Below are 15,104 nucleotides of genomic sequence, written 5' to 3'. Positions count from 1 at the left end.
TATGTTCAGCCCCAGCCCCCACTAATACTTACCTGAGCCCCATCGCAATCCAGCAATGTGCACGAGAGCCTCGGCTCTCAGGGGACTTTCCTTCCTCACTGGCTGAGACAGTAGTGAGAAACATTGGCTCCCAATGCAGTCCGTCACAGCCAGTGAGCCAATGAGGTGAGAGCGGAAGCAGGTCTGACTTGCTGTCTGTGTGTGAGTAGACATGCAGAGCAGCGGCTTGGGAGAAAGCCTGCTTTGGTGCCCTCAGCAAGCTGCTTGCTCTGCAGGCAGGAGGTAGTGGTCAGGAGCTGTGGTGGGGGACCCGAGAAGAGGCGGATCAGAGCTGCTTTATACAAAACCAGTGCACAGAGGAGGTAAGTATGACTTGTATGTTGTGGGGTGGTGTTTTTTATTTTTTATTATTTTTTTTTTATGAGTTTAATATCACTTTAATGATGCATGTTTGGTTTTTAGCCCCCAAGTGCATAACTTCAGCATAAACCCTATTTGTTACATACAAGCAGACTTCAGTGCACTATTTACCGTATTTTTCGCTCCATAAGACGCACCTGACCATAAGCCGCACCTAAGTTTTAGAGGCGAAAATCAAGAAAAAAAAATATTCTGAACCAATGGACTGCAGACATAGTACAGGAGATGACAAGAGACTGCGGACACAGTAAAGGAGATGACCAGAGACTGCGGACATAGTACAGGAGGTGACCAGAGACTGCAGACATAGTACAGGGGATGACCAGAGACTGCAGACATAGTACAGGAGATGACCAGAGACTGCGGACACAGTACAGGAGATGACCAGAGACTGCGGACACAGTACAGGAGATGACCAGAGACTGCCGACATACTACAGGAGATGATCAGAGACTGCAGACATAGTACAGGAGGTGACCAGAGACTGCAGACATAGTACAGGGGATGATCAGAGACTGCAGACATAGTACAGGAGATGACCAGAGACTGCAGACATAGTACAGGAGATGACCAGAGACTGCGGACACAGTACAGGAGATGGACCAGAGACTGCGGACATACTACAGGAGATGATCAGAGACTGCAGACATAGTACAGATGACCAGAGACTGCGGACATAGTACAGGAGATGACCAAAGACTGCGGACACAGTAAAGGAGATGACCAGAGACTGCGGACACAGTACAGGAGATGACCAGAGACTGCAGACACAGTACAGGAGATGACCAGAGACTGCGGACCCAGTACAGGAGATGACCAGATACTGCGGACATACTACAGAAGATGACCAGAGACTGTGGACACAGTACAGATGACCAGAGACTGCGGACATAGTACAGGAGATGACCAGAGACTGCGGACATAGTACAGGAGATGACCAGAGACTGCGGACACAGTACAGATGACCAGAGACTGCAGACACAGTACAGATGACCAGAGACTGCAGACACAGTACAGATAACCAGAGACTGCAGACATAGTACAGATGACCAGAGACTGCAGACACAGTACAGATGACCAGAGACTGCAGACATAGTACAGATGACCAGAGACTGCAGACACAGTACAGATGACCAGAGACTGCGGACACAGTACAGATGACCAGAGACTGCGGACACAGTACAGATGACCAGAGACTGCGGACACAGTACAGATGACCAGAGACTGCGGACACAGTACAGATGACCAGAGACTGCGGACACAGTACAGATGACCAGAGACTGCGGACACAGTACAGATGACCAGAGACTGCGGACACAGTACAGATGACCAGAGACTGCGGACACAGTACAGATGACCAGAGACTGCGGACACAGTACAGATGACCAGAGACTGCGGACACAGTACAGATGACCAGAGACTGCGGACACAGTACAGGAGATGACCAGAGACTGCGGACACAGTACAGGAGATGACCAGAGACTGCGGACACAGTACAGGAGATGACCAGAGACTGCGGACACAGTACAGGAGATGACCAGAGACTGCGGACACAGTACAGGAGATGACCAGAGACTGCGGACACAGTACAGGAGATGACCAGAGACTGCGGACACAGTACAGGAGATGACCAGAGACTGCGGACACAGTACAGGAGATGACCAGAGACTGCGGACACAGTACAGGAGATGACCAGAGACTGCGGACACAGTACAGGAGATGACCAGAGACTGCGGACACAGTACAGGAGATGACCAGAGACTGCGGACACAGTACAGGAGATGACCAGAGACTGCGGACACAGTACAGGAGATGACCAGAGACTGCGGACACAGTGCAGGAGATGACCAGAGACTGCGGACACAGTGCAGGAGATGACCAGAGACTGCGGACACAGTGCAGGAGATGACCAGAGACTGCGGACACAGTGCAGGAGATGACCAGAGACTGCGGACACAGTGCAGGAGATGACCAGAGACTGCGGACACAGTGCAGGGGATGACCAGAGACTGCGGACACAGTGCAGGGGATGACCAGAGACTGCGGACACAGTGCAGGGGATGACCAGAGACTGCGGACACAGTGCAGGGGATGACCAGAGACTGCGGACACAGTACAGGAGATGACCAGAGACTGTGGACACAGTACAGATGACCAGAGACTGCAGACAGTGCAGGGAATAACCAGAGACTGCAGACAGTGCAGGGAATAACCAGAGACTGCAGACAGTGCAGGGGATGACCAGAGACTGCAGACCATAAAGGAGATGACCAGAGACTGCTGACCTTTGGGGAGGGAGGGGGAGCGGGTACCTAAATTTGACAGGTACCCGCTCCCACTTTCGCGGAGTTGTCCTTCCCTCTTCTTCCCGCGCCGTCTTCTGTGACAGCCGGGTGCCCACTGCGCATGCACGAGAAGCGCTGTGCTTTGTGAATGGCCGGCGCCTTCTGGGACCTGTCATGTGTCCCAGAAGAGACCGGACAATTCACAAAGCAAAGCGCATGCGCAGTGGGCACCCGACTGTCATGAAGCCAGTGCAGGAAGACTGTACAGTGCTGGAGCGAGGAACAGGTAAGGCCCTGCAAGAGAGAAGAGCTGAGCGGCCGGCCCGGTATTCTGAGATGGTGGCGGCAGAAATACCGGACCGGACGCTTTATATTCGCTCCATAAGACGCACTGACATTTTCCCCCTTTTTTTGGGGGAAAAAACTGCGTCTTATGGAGCGAAAAAGGGTGTCCGCGGGTGTCCGCAGTCTGTGGTCATCTCCACCCTGTAGAGCTAGTCTAATCAATGTAGAAAGTATGTAACAGTGTTTGGGGGCTCAAAGCATAGAAGCAAACAGCAGGGAGAGTTGGTTAAAAAGGATTTAGGGATCCACTTTAGAGAAATGCAAAATTGTAATTTTAATTTGGTTGATCTGACCAAGGATATTGGTAAATTGTTCAACGCCTTCAGCTTTGTCTTAACTTCCTGTACTACAGGCAACAAATTCAACATAACATAGTCCTTAGCACTATGAGATATTACAACTCCAAGATAGTAAATTTATTCACCCATTGTAATTGTAAGTCGAAGATGCCATAAGTTTAATTTTAATTCCCTGTATATGGTGCAGCAAAGTATATAGTGTACTGGGCAGCCAGTAAATTGAATGAATAAGATGTTTAACTTGGGTTTGGCTCCCCGGAGCTCACCATTTGCAATTATAACACCCTCTCCTAAACCTTGTTTTATATTTTAGCCAAGTTGCAGCTATTTATGTCTTATTTAACCCAAAACAATGACATTTCTAGAAAGTTTATCACTGGCCGGATTTTGTGCTCCTGCCTTCTGTGCTCAAGTCAGCTTCCCGTTACCTAATGATTTTTAACGTAATTGTTCTACAACAGCAACTTGTTACAATTTAATTTGTTTTTCTGCTCACACGGATTAGTTTACAGTCAATTTGTTTTCTTCACGGTAGGATTTAGTCCATTGTTTCCATTTTCTGAATTACGTAGTCACTTTAGCCTACATAGCAATAACTTTTGACTAAAGCTGCAAAATTAAGCCTTAAGTTTTTTTTTTGCTATTCCAGTAAATCAGCAGGTAAGTGTCTTCATTCAAAAGAACTATTCAGGTCCTCTGAGCTGCTCTGTCTCCTACTAATATCTGTTAATGTTGGCTATAATGTTTATTGGCAGCCTCCCAGTTACAGATTGTTTCAGAAAAACAAATTGGTGGCCCTTAAATCTTCAGTAGCAGCCTCTCAATGACACCAGAACTATTAAGCACCTCTAACTGCTTGCCCTAGATACTGCAGTAGCAGCTTCCCAAAAGGAACTTGTATTTGTGCCCCAGGTGGCAAATCAGATACCTTAGCTGAGCAAGGAGGTCTCAATACCATGTTCTTCTAGCAGCAGCTTCCCTTAAGCTTATATATCAAGCACCCCTGAAGAAGCTGCAACAGGCAGCTATCTTCCCAATTCTCCAGGTCCTAACAATTCCCCAGGAAAAACAGACTGCACATTCTATCTGTTCATGAACAGGGAGTAATGACTGGGTCACCCCTGAATTGAGTTTTACGCCCCCAAAAATCTTTTCCTGAAAACTACCAAGTGGGGAAAAAAGGCTAGTTCTGTGGCTGACCATACCATCTCTGTCCTAAAACTAACATCTTGCTATACTTTTTTAAAGATGCTTCTTTTCAAGATTCTGCAGACAGAAAATTTTAGATAATCATAAAAGCTCACTAATTTGTCAGGCCCAGCCCTGCAACCAGCACTTGCTACAGTCTGTGTCAAACTGCAGCTAACTGGACTAGGACAATGAATAACCAACATTAACCTGTTTTTTAGGATCATGCAGTTTGCAGAGAAATTACAACTGCCCTCTTTTTTTTCTGTGTAGATGCCCTGGAAGGTATGATATCCAGAATAGCACACAATTATCTGGCTAATGGCTTGGACAGCAGAATTTGCCTGTAAAATATTCCTCGGGCATATGCTCTTGCAAGAAAAATGTCTTTTTGGTGGGACACTTGACCAAATCATTAGAGGTCACTGGTGGGAAAGTTTATTTTTTTGTTTTGTTTTTTTATTTCTGCCACATTTGTTGCCTTGCCTTTCAGCCTGTCTTCTGCTCCTAGAATGTTCACTAAAATCCTAGCCCTCCTGCTTCCTCTACTCAGAACATCCAGGTAACAAGCTAGATGACCTCCTCCTGTACGATATATCTCCCTTATAATGTCAGCAAATGTTCAAAATACAATTCAGCTGCTGCAGGCATTTGGATGATCATCTTTAATAAATATGTGCTTCAGTCTTCCCTGTGCCTAGAATACTTGAATCTGATCCTGGATACATGTTATACAAAGGTCTGTCTTCCAGAAAAGAAGTTCTGTCTCTAGGAGCTCATGCTTGACAAATGAGATCCAAAAGAAATATCAAATCTGCTATGAAAGCTCTGGGCATAATTTTGGACTTCTTTGGGGCAGTACCCTTTATCCAGTTAAATTCAAGAACTCTACAACTAAATATTCTATCAGCATGGAAGAAGCAGGCAATCTTCCTGGCTCTACCCATGTACCTAACAGCTCTCACCACTCCAACTCAGTGGAGAAAATCTTTCCCCACAATTGGTTCTTATAACAAATGCAAGTCTGGGGCTCTGGTGAAGAAGCAGGCTGGGGCTTAGACTCCACGCCCTGGGGAACCCCAAGTTGAGTATAAACAAGAGATCACTACCACAGGTGCTGACAGTTTGCTCAGGCCATGAGCTCCTCGGAGACACCGCAGCCTCTCTTGGAACAACTTCAGTGTTTGGTGTAGAGAGTCGATGTCCAGCAAGCCTATCAAGAACAAATTATGCACTGTCTGCAGGAACTCTCCTCCCGGTTGGATCAGCTGCAGGTTGTGTCCACTTCCTCACCCTCTGTTTATGCTCCTGCTCCGGTTCCTGCTGATCCAACCCCTGCTGTTCCTCCAGTGGAACACAGTCCTTCAAAACTCCAGCTGCCTCCATCACCTCGCTTCTCTGGTGATCCCAAAGCTTGTCGGGGCTTCATCAGTCAGTGCTCAATTCACTTTGAGCTAGCAGCCCACCATTTTTCTACTGACCGTTCCAAGGTGGCGTACACAATTTCCCTCCTTTCTGGTGAAGCACTGGCTTGGGCCTCGCCACTGTGGGAGCGTCAAGATCCAACTGTTTTCAGCCTCTCAGCCTTACTGCAAGCTTTCCGTAAAACCATTGATGTGCCCGGCAGGACTTCATCTTCCACAGGAGCTCTTCTTCAGCTTCGTCAAGGTAGCATGACTGCTGGACAATATGCAGTTCATTTTCGCACCTTAGCTTCGGAACTGGCATGGAATAATAAGGTCCTTTCTGCAACCTTTTGGCAGGGTCTAGCAGACCGTATTAAGAATTAACTACCTGGAAGAACCATACCCACCAGCCTGGATGACTTGATTGTTCTTAGCATCCAAATCGATATCTGCTTCCAGGAGCAAGTCTGGAAAGGGCTCATCCATGTCATCCCCCAGTGTGTTCATTTGCTCCTGTTTTCCAGAAAGCCCCTGATCAAATTACCTCTGCAACCATACCAACATCTGAAGAGCCTATGCAGTTAGGCCGAACACGTCTCACATCTCGATCGCATCGCCTAAGATTTGGTCTATGCCTTTACTGTGGGGCTGAAGGTCATATAATTAAGTCCTGTTCTGTCCGCCTGGGAAACTCGGGTCTAGGTCACTCTGAGGGAGGTGATCTCGACCAGAACCTGAATTCCGCCACCTTCCCTCAATTTATCATACCTGTCGCCATTCATTGGGCCCTGAACTCGTACCAGGTTTCTGCTTATGTGGACTCAGCCGGGAACTTCATCGAGCAGTCTTTGGCCACTGAATTGGGTATTCCTCTTGTCCCCTTGATGATACCCCAATCAATATCTACAGTTGATGGCTCTACCTTGGCCTTAGGACCTCTACGCTTCCGAAACACCTCCATAACTATACATGTTGGCGCTCTTCATTGTGTGGAAATCTTCTTCCTGATCCTCCCTAAGTCTTCTAGTCCCATCATTCTTGGACTTCCATGGTTGCAGAAACACTCACCCAATCTTGACTGGAACTTTAGACAAGTATTGTCTTGGGGGTCAAAATGCAATTGGACTCGCACTGTACCCGTGGCTGAGGCCACCACCTCTCCAATGCTCCCTCAACATTGCCAGGCCTTACAAGATGTTTCTTGTAGTAAAGCTGCTCCCCTGCCTACTCCTATTGTGGGCCCCCTTCCGGTGCTGTCCACCTCTAGTCCCTTACCCTCTTTGCTGCCCAAACCATCAGTTCCTTTACATACTGTGTAGCTCGGAGCTCCTATGTCACTACTTTCTGGATGGGTGGAGGCCCAACATCTGTGACCTCTATATCATCGGAGTTCCCAGTTTCGTGTGCCCTGCCTGCTGAGACCCCAAAACACCCTTCAGCTGCTTTGGACTCAGCCGTGGTTTCCACATTAGTATCTACTGTGCCTTCTGTCCCCTGTCCCGCCCCCATACACCCTACAGTGCCCTCTGTCCCCTGTATTACCCCAGGTTCCCTGTTCTGCACAGCCTGTCTTGCCTACTGTACAAATCAAAGCCTTCACACCTACTCCTGTGTGCTCCCTGGCAGCCTCCTCACCAGACCCTTCATCCTGGTTATTGGTGTCTGCTCCAGCCCAGCTTCCTGTCTTATGTTCTCCCATTCTTACCCCTTCTGAGGCAAATGTTTCCAAGAACTTACATCTGTCAGCTTCCAAGTACAAAGTAGCTGCAGATTGTCATCGCCGCGTGAGTCCCAAATTTTTCCCTGGTGACAAGGTGTGACTCTCTACCAAGAATATCAGTCTACGAGTACCCTCCTGAGGAGAGGTGTTGTATTCCTTATACTGATGTTTCTGCACCCCGTCTGGTGGTATTTTGTCATCAGAAGTTTTCCCTTAAGCCTAGCTTTAAAAAAGTAGGGAAACCTTGTAAGGGGGGGGGGGGGGTTACTGTCACAAGTTAGCCTGCAGCCTCTTGTTTGTTTATTCTTACCTCCTTGCTGCTCCTGGTTCCTTTCACATTTGTGGTTGTCTGTGCTCACCTATGGGCGTCATCTGCTATCCTCTGGGTTTTATTTCCTTCCCTTCCATCACTTCCTGGCCCACTTCCTAGTTTACATGTCTATATAGACAAGCTCCGTCAAGCCCACTTTGCCTGAGCAACTTCCTAGTTGTCTGAGCTCCTGTGTGTTGCTACTACCTGAATCCTATATTGACTACTTGTGTACCGGCCCTGGCTTTGTTCTCTGACCTTGTTGTTTTCCACCTGTCCTGACCTCGGCTAGCCTATCAGATTCCATTTCTCTCCTCCCATTATACTCTACTCCCGCGAGCGGTCTCCTCAGCTGGGCGTACCTGGGGGCCGCGACCTTGTCCCAGCTTGCTGCAAGTCCATCCCCACCATCAGGGGCTCTGGTGAAGAAGCAGGCTGGGGCTTAGACTCTGCGCCCTGGGGAACCCCAGGTTGACTATCAACAAGAGCTCACTACCACAGGTGCTGACAGTATCATAGCCTCCACATACAGGAAACTACCTCAATTTGTATCCAGAAACAGGGATCCTCTACCTCCAGCCTTGGATGTTCTAGGTTTTCCCTAGTCTCGGTTCAGGTTAACTTATGCCTTCCCTCCCTTGAGCATTCTGCCTCGCTTGTGCCACAAAATAATGCAAGGGAAGAAGACAGTGGTTATGGCATCCAACTGGTTCAGAAGAACCTGGTACAGACATGCTCTTGACTTCTAGCTGATGACCCTTGGTCTCTTCCCAACAGGCCTGATCTGTTATCACAAGGCTCTCAATTTGACCTTGCTTTAATGGCATGGCTGTTGAAACCCAGATATTAAAGTATAGAAAGGTTCCTGAGTCTGTGATTCCTATCTTGCTGAAAGCAAGAAAAGCTACTTCCAGGAAGACTTATCGTACCTAGAAATCTGACTTCGCTTGGTGTGACGGTAGTCCATTCAATCCCAGAGATTACTCAGTGCCTCCCATTCTGATTTCCTGCAAACAGGTCTTGTCCAAAATCTGGCTCTTAGCACCTTGAAAAGGGCAAAAATCTGCCTTATCCATCCAAGGTCTTTGGCTTTGCATTCCCTTGTTAAACCCTTTAATCCAAGGGGTTTCTCATATTTGACCCCCTTTACAGCACCCAGTGCTGTCCTGGGACCTTAATTTGGTTCTCTCTGCCTTGCAGAAACACCCATTGAACCCCTCAGGTATATTTCCTTGGAGATCCTTGTCAGCAAAATTGCTCTTTTTAGCTGCTATAACATCTCGGGCATCTTTCTGAATTGGCGGACCTTTCCTGTAAAGTGCTTTTCCTCATACATAACAGTAAAGTTCTATTAAGCCCAAGACCATCTTTTCTTTTGAAAGTTGATTTCAACATTCCATCTCAATGAGGACGTTGTTCTGCCATCCTTGTGCCCTGCTCCTAAGCATCCAGAGATTCTCTGTACATTGCCTGGATGTAGTCAAAGCCAACAGAGTGTACCTAAAAGCTTCTGCTTCCAAAACAGATTGTTCTTTTGGCTGGACCTCGTAAGGGGCAACGTGCTTAAAAATCCATCATTACACAGTGAATAAGGAATTTGATTACAAGAGTTTATGCTCAAAAACAAATGCCTCCTTATGCGTTGTTGAGCACTCAATCCGCCAGATCTGTTGGGAGCATCTGTCAGGGTTCTGGGGTGTGACCAGAGGTATGTGACTGACGCAGGGAAACGCAGGCTTCAGATAAGTTATAAACAATATAATTTATTAAAGACTAACAATACAAACATAAACGCAGTGCAATACTAAAACATAACACAGTGCAAACAAACCAAACTACCCACAGATAACAGTACATACAATGCAAGCGTCGTCAGGCAGGCCGGGTCAATAACAATCGGGCAGGTAGGTACAGGGGGTCAGGCAGAGAATGGTCGGGGGCACAAGCCAGGGATAAAACAGGAGAAGTCAGCAGAGGTCCGGATCAGGCAGGGTCAGCAACGAATCAGACAGGGACAGGAACAGGAATGCAGGAACAAGATACAGGGCCCAGGAAAACCACACACCAAGTCCCAGACTGCAGGTCTGGCCATCCCTTAAATACACCTGCATGATCAACTTCAGGTGTTTGGCTGGCTGCAGGGTTGAGTCTCTGATTGCTGGGAGCACCCACTGGCCAGCCCTGGTACTGCAGCCCACAAGGCAGGTGAGTCCCACCATTACTGGCAAGTCCATTCCTGACAGCATCCTGGACCTTTAGGCACTATGCTTCTGTCGCCCAACTCTGTAAGGCCACCACCTGGTCTTCTGTTCACTGTTTGAGTTTCAATAGGTGGATGCCAGTTTTCTGCAGATAAGGCTTTTGACCCAAGGTTCTTGGAGCTACACTATAAATTTGGGGTTGACCCTCTTTTTGGGCCCTGTTGACATGGTTCCGTTTGCCTTGTACCCTAGATCAGAGGAATGTTGACATAGTTCCATTTGCCTTGTACCCTAGATCAGAGGAACTTTGACTTACTTGAGAATTCCATATTTTAGAGTACAGGACACAGGCTACCCTTCCTAAGTTTTTGTTACTGCCCATGTTGCTTGCTACAAAACTGAGGACTAACAAATTGAGGTAGGGTATATGGGAGGTGCCTCAGGAAGGTGTGTCCTCAAAAGCTTGCCAGTGTTCAGTCACCTAAAGATTTGAACCTATAACTTGTGTATGAATGATACCATGTACTGTACTTCAAAATATTGAAATTACAAGCCAATAAAAGTCCTCTTTCTACGAATTTGGGAAAACCTTCCTGCTATGGTGAAAAAAAATAAAGCCATTGAGAGAGGCAGTTCTTTTGAACCTTTTAGATGACCTTTAATTAACTTTTGGCAGTGTGGCATAATTGTTATTGTCAACGTAATATTCTGTTTCTGTTTAGATAACTGTATCTGATGAAGAAGTTACCAATCCTGCATGCATGGATCTGGTCAGAACTCCACAGATGAGAAAGTGTACAATAATTCTTATGTATGCATGGTAAGACTGATTACAAAATCCATAAAAAAAAATTAGAGCAGTGTTTTTCTGCAATTTAGGCTTGGCAGGCAGTGTCACACTAAAGTATAATATAACCAGCAGTGGTATTATCTTGTACGAAAATTCTAAAATGGCAAAGGTAAATATTCTTTCTTGTGTACGATTTCTATGTTTGTTTCCACCTTTTTCGGGGTCTTTGCTTCTCATCGCGTATGTTTCTTTTTTCTTTCTATTCTATTTCTGTATGATTACTGTACACATTAAGTGAAAATCGGACGTTGTGTTCATATATAATAAAATCTTTCTAGCTTGCACCTTTTTTTTTTTTTTTTTTATTCAAACAGTTGAAATTGGCTGTTGAAAGCACTTTACTAACAGATAATCAACCGATCATTCCTCATACGGAATTGTTTTCTGATTTTCTTAGTCTGTACCCAGGTTAAAGCTCCTGTTGGTAACAACTTGATAATAGTTGCTAAGAGCACTCATCTGCTCATAAGGTTTTGCTCCTTTGCTGACTAAAGAGTTGCAGGATCTCATTTGCTAGCTAGCGGAGAGCAACAGGGCCATACCTTAGCAGTGTTTGCCAGCAAGAGAGTGACATCCTAGGAGTAGGTTTTTACTTCTTTAGAAATCCTGTCACTGGTGTGTTGTCCCCAAATACAGGCTAGTTTGACATGAGTCTTGGATATTCTGTTAGGACTAGACATGTCTGAATTTAGTCTTTACGTGGTTATGAATACTGCAACTTAACGCTGGGTTGAACAAAAAACTGAGATCTCTGTACTAACTAGCAATGTTAGTGCAGCAGTCTCTCCTGCTGTGCTATGTGTTGTGGCAGGGGGCTGACCCCCCCCCCTACCAGAACACACTAATAAGCGGATGTTGTTTTTCCAGTATGACGCTTCGGCAAAAGCCAGTCCTTAGACCAGCTTCTGTCAGAAGGACAGCTGTACACATGGTCCGAATGCCGGCCGGTTCCTGCTGAACGATGGGTATTCGGACCATGTACCCAGCTTAAAGTGTTACTAAACCTAGGACCCTGCATTCACTATATCTGGTCTCCCACAGTACACAGAACATGGAAGTGCAATTATTTTAGTAAATATAAACTGCTAAATACCTTTTCTCATCAGCAGTTAGAGCAGTCTTGTGACTTCAGCTGAGCACTGGTTAAAGCTTGTAGGAGGAGTTTTCTTTCTGCTCTAGGAGATGTGAAACCCCTGACCTTATGTCTGGGCAGTGCTGATTGGCCCTGTGCTGGTCACATGCACCCTCCCAAGAAAAAAAAGAAAAAAACCTCTTTAGCAATACACACCAAACTCAGCATGTGCATATGACCACGGGTTCAGTCTATATCAGGTGGTCATTTCAACAAGAGGGGCAGAGAAGAATGGATCAAACAGCCTTTTTACACAATGCAGAGGATTAACCCCTTAGGTTCCGCAGTGAGTATAACAAGCATGCTTTACTGCATATATAGACTGATTTTACTGTTGTGAGTTTAGTAACACTTTAAGTTAGGCATGTTATGCTGAGCGCTGGTTTAAAGATTAAAGACTTTAATGTTTTTCAGGGATCGTCTAAAAATGGACAGCGTAGGAGATAATCGAACAGATTGGGGTAGGGAGTTCTAGAGGATGGGAGCTGATTGGGAAAAGCCCTTGAGGCGAGCATGAGAGCAGGTTGCAAGGGAACTAGAGAGCAGGAGATCTTGGGGGAAACAATTATGTTTGTATTTTGAGACTGGATTAGTGATGTAGCTGGGGGCAGAGTTGTGGATGGCTTTGTAAGGTAGTATTTTGAATTTAATTCTTTGATTAAGCGGAAACCAGTGGAAGGATTGGCAGAGGGGGGTAGAAGACACTGAGCGGTTGGTAAGGTGGATGAATCTGGCAGCAGCATTCATGAACTGAAGGGAGGATAGCCTATGTAAAAGTAAGTCAGTGAGGAGGGAACTGCAGTAGTCAAGATGACCAGTAGACTAGGGTAGACTAGGCGCTTTGTGGTGTCATTAGTTGGAAAGGGGCAGGTTTTGGGTAGATTGAGTTTGAGGAAGAGATGTGACATCCAGTCTGATATATCTGTTAGTAAATTAGTGGTGCTTGCAGAAACTAATGATGTAAGCAGAGGGGTAGAGAGATTTGGGTGTCATCAGAATAGAAATAGTATTGGAAGTCATGGGAGGCTATTAACTAGCCCAGGGAGGAGGTGTAGATCAAAAATAGGAGAGGTCCAAGAACAGAACTTTGGGGCACCCCGCCAGAGAAAGAAAGAGAAGAGGAATTAGAGTTGTAACTGACACTGAATGTGTGGTGAGATAGGCAGGATGCGAAGAGTGCAGTCACGAGGACCAAAGGAATTTTTTTGAGAAGGCAGTGGTCCACCATGTCAAAGGCAGCAGAGAGCTACAGGAGTAGGAGTACAGAATAGTGTCCATTGGTTTTAGCCATTAGTAGATCATTTGTGAGTTTTAGGAGACCAGCTTCTGTGAAGTGTTGAGGGCGAAATCCAAACTGAAGGGAATCAAGATGATTGTTGTCAGTAAGATGATAGCTCAGTTAGTTGTAGACCAGACATTGAAGGAGCTTAGAGGAAAAAAGGAGCAAGAAGATGGGGCATAGGTTGTTTAGATTGGTGGGGTCCAAGGAAGGCTTTTTAATTAGGGGGGGGGGTGATTAAGCCATGTTTTAGACCCGGAGTCGGCCACCCATTGATCGCAATCTACCTGTCAATTGCGGGAGGCCAACGTGTAGATGACGATCAGGGCAATGCCCCTAGCCTCTGTCTCTCTCCTTTTATTAGCACAGTGGAGCGAGAGGCAGCACAGTGCTGGATGGAGGGCGAGAGCACAGGAGCAGGTGATTGGTTGCTAGGCGGTCCACATGAAAAATTTACTCTGGTAGCTCCCGTCCGTCATCCAGCACTGTGCTGCCTCTCACTCCACCCTGATGTACAGCCAGTGTAAGGTATGAGAGATATACCTACACACGGCTGTGTGTTGTGAAGGGGGCAAATGTCACTACTTGTGGGGGACAGAGAACTCTTCTTTGGGAGGGGGGCACAGTACACTACCGAGGGGGGGGGCACAGAGGACACTACTGTGGGGGGTGGGGACGCAGAGGACAGTGCTATGCTGAGGGGGGCAGAGGACACTACTGTGAGGGGGGAGAAGAGAAGACAACCAATTGGGGGGTCGGGGTAGAGGACACTACTGTGGGGGGGATGCAGAGGACAGTGCTATGGAGGAGCAGCGGACACTGCTACGGTGGGAGGGGTTGTAATGGCAGAGGACACTGCTATGGGGGGGGCAAAGGGCACTACAGTACGGGGAGGGGGTGCAGAGGACACTTGCTTTGGAGGGGCACAGGACACTGATATGGGGGGAAGCAGAGGACACTACTGTGGGGGGGGGGGAGATGACAGAGGACACTGCTATGGGAGGGAAGTACAGTGGGGCGAGGAGAGATCACTGCAGGGCCACCATTTTGGAGGGGCAGAGGACATTATCATGAGGGAGGGCAGAGGACATTACCGTGTATGTGTGTGTGGGGAGGAGGGGCAGAGGAGACTACCATATGGGTGGGGCAAAGTACAGTGCTGTAGAAGGGGGGCAGAGGTCACTACTATGGAGGGTTCAGAGGACAGTGCTATGTAGGGGGTGCAGAGGACACTGCTGGGGGGGGTGGCAGAGGACACTGCTTTGGGGGGGCACAGGACATTGCTATGGGGGATGCAGACGACAGTGCTATGGAGGGGGTGCAGAGAACATTGCTATGTGGGAGGGGATGGCAGAGGACACTGCTTTGGGGGGGCACAGAACAATGCTATGGGAGATGCAGAGGGCAGTGCTATGGAGGGGGTGCAGAGGACTCTGCTATGGGGGGGGGGGATGGCAGAGGAAACTGCTTAGGGGGGGCACAGGACATTGCTATGGGGGGAAGCAGACGACACTACCGTGTGTGTGGGGGGTTGCAAAGGTCACTACAGTGGGGGGAGGGTGGTGGGGCACTGCTTTGGGGGGAGCTGTGGCGGGGTGTAGAGGACGCTGCTATGGGGGAATGGCAGAGGACACTGCTTTGGTGGGGTACAGGACACTGCTATGGGGAG

The 15,104-nt window shown here is 47.5% G+C and overlaps 1 protein-coding gene across 1 annotated transcript in view; it reads left to right on the top strand.

Moving 5' to 3' along the window:
- The window catches only part of SLC22A3 (solute carrier family 22 member 3), a 294,105-nt gene that overhangs the window by 261,814 nt on the left and 17,187 nt on the right, over positions 1-15,104 (top strand). Inside the window, exon 6 of the mRNA XM_089668612.1 lies at positions 10,897-10,994. Coding sequence (XP_089524738.1) covers positions 10,897-10,994 — 98 coding nt within the window. The remainder of the gene's footprint in view (positions 1-10,896; positions 10,995-15,104) is intronic.

The sequence above is a fragment of the Staurois parvus genome, unplaced genomic scaffold (genome assembly GCF_062004578.1).
Source record: "Staurois parvus isolate SC_StPar_1 unplaced genomic scaffold, SC_StPar_1.0 ptg000059l, whole genome shotgun sequence".
NCBI lineage: Eukaryota > Metazoa > Chordata > Amphibia > Anura > Ranidae > Staurois > Staurois parvus.
The sequence above is the reverse complement of the archived record's forward strand: the minus strand, read 5'-3'. Positions and strand labels throughout refer to the sequence as shown.